This window comes from Triticum aestivum, chromosome 7B, assembly GCF_018294505.1.
Source record: "Triticum aestivum cultivar Chinese Spring chromosome 7B, IWGSC CS RefSeq v2.1, whole genome shotgun sequence".
NCBI classification, from domain to species: domain Eukaryota; kingdom Viridiplantae; phylum Streptophyta; class Magnoliopsida; order Poales; family Poaceae; genus Triticum; species Triticum aestivum.
In genome coordinates, this window is record NC_057813.1 from 550,840,118 (window position 1) to 550,844,639 (window position 4,522).

At 53.6% G+C, this 4,522-nt stretch overlaps 1 protein-coding gene across 1 annotated transcript; it reads right to left on the reverse strand.

Moving 5' to 3' along the window:
• Positions 1-267: 267 nt before the first annotated feature.
• LOC123157466 (aspartyl protease family protein At5g10770) lies at positions 268-3,495 on the reverse strand. The gene is made up of 3 exons (XM_044575753.1): positions 3,218-3,495; positions 1,242-1,849; positions 268-1,139 (listed from the first exon to the last, which is right to left on the reverse strand). The coding sequence occupies exons 1-3, from the start codon at positions 3,390-3,392 to the stop codon at positions 438-440; spliced, it is 1,485 nt and encodes a 494-aa protein (XP_044431688.1). The 5' UTR covers positions 3,393-3,495; the 3' UTR covers positions 268-437.
• Positions 3,496-4,522: the final 1,027 nt, after the last annotated feature.

Below are 4,522 nucleotides of genomic sequence, written 5' to 3' on the forward strand. Positions count from 1 at the left end.
CAACGAAGGAATGGTGGGAGAACATGGGTTTGAATGATAAGGGGAGTGGAATAGGGAGTTAACGCCGAACCGTCTCGTCTCCCGCGCTTCCCAACGCGTGCAGCCTCATGTCACATTGCGCCTGATGGAGTCTGGCTATGAGGAGACTGCCGATTCAACCAGGCGGAGGGCTGCTTTAACAAGCGCGCGGGCCACGAATTCGACTCTGCCCAGACAACCAAATCCCCTTTGTGTATCTGCTTGTGCATCACGAACACAGCATCGACGTGTGACCACTTCTCTGTTTTTCACTTGTATCGAAGCGTACCAAATTCCATCGCTTACAGTTGGTGTATACGCATTTCTCACATATCTGTATATAATGTAACTATTTATGTATAGCTACTAACCATTTGGTGGACGCAGCTTACTTATTCATAATCATCAGGAGCCTGTCATCAGCAGGATCCGGGGGCGAAGCCGACGGTCTTCTTGCCAAGGTCGTAGAGCACGCCGTAGGTCTTCTGCTGCGTGTTCCCGATGATGGCGACGCTCTCGTCGTCGCCGTTGGACGCGAACGCCAGGCACACCTGCGCCTGGCTGATGGCGTACACGATCCCGGACACGTCCACGTCGAGGCACGTGCCGCCCTGGAACACCAGCGACACCGTCGGCAGCGACACATCGCTCAGCCCCGTGAAGTCGTAGCAGGTGTCCAGGATCGAGTACGCCGGCGCCGTCTTGTACCCGCTCGCCGACATGGCCTTGGCGAACGCCTTGGACAGCGCGAGGTAGGCGGTCGCCGGGAGCCGCGTGATCACCGTGCCGGAGTCCACCAGCGTCCCGGCCGTGGAGAACACCGACTCCGCGACGGGCACCTGCTGCCCGCCCACGCGGATGCCCGTCAAGCCCACGTAGTAGAACGTCTGCCCCTTGTCGGTCAGCATCGGCGTCAGCCTCGCGTTGTTGCCCGCCGACCCCGGGCCGAAGTCCAGGTACCCTGTCCCCGTCAACGACGCCGGGAGGCAGTAGGCGAACGCGCCGCCGTACTTGTCGTACGCCTGCACCGTGAGCGACGTCTTCCCGCGGCCGAGCCCCATCAGCCCCGCCGTCTTCCCGAACAGCCCGCTGTTCTTCTCCCCGCACCCGAACCGGAACCCCTGCAGCGCGTCCACGTACGACGCCATGTCAATATTGTTCGATCCGTGTCACGTGACGTACGCATTGGCCATTGGCAAACGTGTAGGCTAGAGGGGAGTAACCTTGATGGCGTCGTGGGCGATGGTGAGGGTGTCCTGGGCGAAGAAGCCAACGGTGTAGGAGCCGTCGCCGTACTGGACGGCGTAGAGGCAGTGGCCGCCGGTGCAGCCGTTGCTGTCGAGGTCGTCGCAGGCGGGGTCGGAGCAGGACACATTGGCGTAGGTGGACGACTTGGCCGGGTCGAAGAGCGGCTCCTTCTGCTTGTAGCACTTGACCACGCAGGGGCGGCACTGCACCCACGTCGTGTCGCTGCCGGTGTCGAACACCACCGTGTACTTGGACGCCGGCGTGCCGAGCCCGACGGTCACCACGTAGTTGCCCGTGCTCAGCGCGCGGCCTGGCGTCGCCGGGAGCGACGGGGTGGAGGAGGACGCCGAGTGCCCGGGGCTCTTCTTTGTCCCGGGCTGGACAGGCGCAGCGCGCTTCGTCAGTTTGCCCCGGCCGGTGGTCGCGGACACCCGGCGCTGGATCGAATCGACGCGGTTCTGGTCGGCGGCGAGGATCTCGTCGTGAGCCGGCAGCTTCCCGTGCGCATCAGCCAGAGGGGAGCATGGGCCGTGCTGGTGGACGATCTTCATCCTCGCTGACGCCGCAGCGCTGGGTTCGTGCTCTGCAATTTCAGGGGCATGTTCGGCTTGGATCAGAAAATTCAGATTTTACTTGGGCTAGATAATATTCAGGATGGAAGTTAAACTCTTTCTAGTAAAAATAAATTCGAATTACAGGTGTAGTCAATGAAATCGAACCATCCTTGTCAGGAATTGCAAAAAATCTGTACAGGTGGTGGGTTTTGGTCAGAGTGTCACTCTAGCTGGTACTTGGTCTGTAGTTGGTCACGGTAGACCAGTCAAAGAACAGTAAAAGACAACTCAAGTATTTTTGTTCACTTCAGCTGCAGCAAACAGCCTTATGTAGAGTCAAAATACGTCTTACATTATGAGACCCGATTATGCATGCAATATTCCGTGCATGGATCTAGCGTCCATCGCTACTCTCAAGTTCATACTTAATATTGGGCAAAACTTATATTATTTCATTGTGTTAAATAACGTTTCATTGCATTTTTCTAAAAAAAGTATATTATAGGGTTTCGTCATGTATAAGAAAAAAGAGCTCACTTGTGTTTTCCCATAAAAACGAGCACACTTTTTTTTTCATAAGGAAGAAGAGTTTATTTTCTACTCCCTCCGTCCCAAAATATAAGAACGTTTTTAACACTAGCATAGTGTCAAAAACGTTCTTATATTCTGGGATAGAGGGAGTATCAATCAAACCTATAGGACATAGCACGAACCCCAGAGCAAACGGTTGACGGTGGATCCATATTCTGTGGCACAGTGGAATTGATTTTCTCAAAGAATACTGAAAAGTTTTTATTCAACAGTTCTTATAAGTTCGGACTATTTCTGGTAGGAATAAATCACACTTCACTCTCCCTTGATCCAATACTAGAGAAACTAAATCATTTATATTTATGCTTGTAGTCGTTGCTAGCTGGTCAAGGGACTTGGATGTAATTCTTACTTCTGGTGTTTCTTGTACTAGTCATCGTTTGGTGGTTTACGGACCATAATAAATAGATCGAAAGTTTTTCCGAAAAAAAGACCCCAAAAGACAAATCCAATTAATCTCAACGTCAGTCCAACAGCTTTCAGTGTTAAAAAACCCACATATTGTTTCCACGGTGATTGTTTAACATGTTTAGCGCACAATTAATATCATATTAAATGTCCATGTTTGTGGTTATCATATAGTAATACAGAAGCAATATATTCCATCTAACATCAACGTATCAACGTACGTTGCAATATGCATTTATTAGTTGGTGTAAAAAAGGAAATTAGTAAGAACAAGAGATTGAAACAACACAAGCAATTCAAGCATGGCCGGATTCAATTAGCTAGATGCAGCAGTCAATGACTGAGAGAAAAGTGACCAGCTTGACGGGCGACGATCATGAGCTCGACCAGGAATTAACCTGCTGTCGTGGGGCAAGCCGGGCCGGGGAACAGGGACGCCACGCTCAGCGGCGCGCGATCAACCGAGCTCCCCGCAGCACGGGCAGCACCGAGCCCGAATGCCGCGAGGACGGCGGCCGCGACGACCAGGCGAAGGAAGCCACGGCGAGAAGAAGCGGCAGCGGAGGCGGCCATGGCGTGCACCACCGCACAAGTGGCCGTCAGGTAGTGGGGCGGCTGGGGTCCCGGTGAGTGGAGGGAACACAAATTAAACGGTCCATCACACAGCTCCTATCCTGTCATATATATAGCCTGGGGCCGGCTGATTAGTCTGACGGGAGCCGTGCGCACTGGCTGTTGCTTCGTCGTTTTTCTTCGGGTGTCCGGCCCCTCTCCGCACTGCCCTTCGGGGCAGGGACGAACTTGGGGAGTGCACTGATTGGTGATTGCGCCTGGTAATAGGCACCGTGTGATTTGTGAACCCCCTGCGGTCTGGCGGCAACTCGATCACAACCGACCCAACATGGCCTTGAGAAGATCCAAGATCTACGGCAACTGGTGACTGCCGCCTCTCTCATTGTAGTGACTGGCGCTTCTCTCTGGACCTGGAGCAGAAGTGCTGGAAGTCTGGAAACGGCCGTACTGACAGAACGAGTTGGTGCAAGTAGCTTTGCTTGCTAGGCGAGAGCATTTCTGACCGATCCCTTATAACTGGTTAGAGGATCAAAAATTTCTGTTTTACTCCTCCAACGGGAACCTAGCCGATCCCCTATCCACCGTAAGGGAGTAAAAAATTTACTCCATCCCCAACTTTCTTCTAAAATATACTCAAACGCGCGGCGGCTGAGTAAAAGCCGCACATCTCCCTAGCGTCGCCCCCTCCCCGGATCTCTGCAAATTTGTCGGCGCGACTCCCGGCAACCATCCGTCGGCCCCGCCGCTACCTCGTTGCCTCCCCTTCCCCGGCCGCCCTGCTGCCCAACGTCGAGCCCATTCGGCCCCCGTCGCCGACGCCGGAATTAAGGTGAAACGTCGTCGTCGTCGCCATTGTTGATTCTTCAGATTTCTTCGTTGCTTCTTATTTTTCTGTCGGCCGCCGCATCTCACCTTGAGTGCACATCGCTGCAGGTCATTCCCTCTATTCGTTGTCAGCCTGTTTGGTCAGAAAGACACCGGCCGGCCGGTGCACCACCACCGCACCGCAAGTGTTCGTCGAATTGCCTAGGAGAGTTTTTTTATTGTTTATTTGTGAACCGAGTGAGGGAGTCCTGGATTAAGGGGTCCTCGGACAGCCGAACTGTTGGGCTATGAAGATACAAGATAGA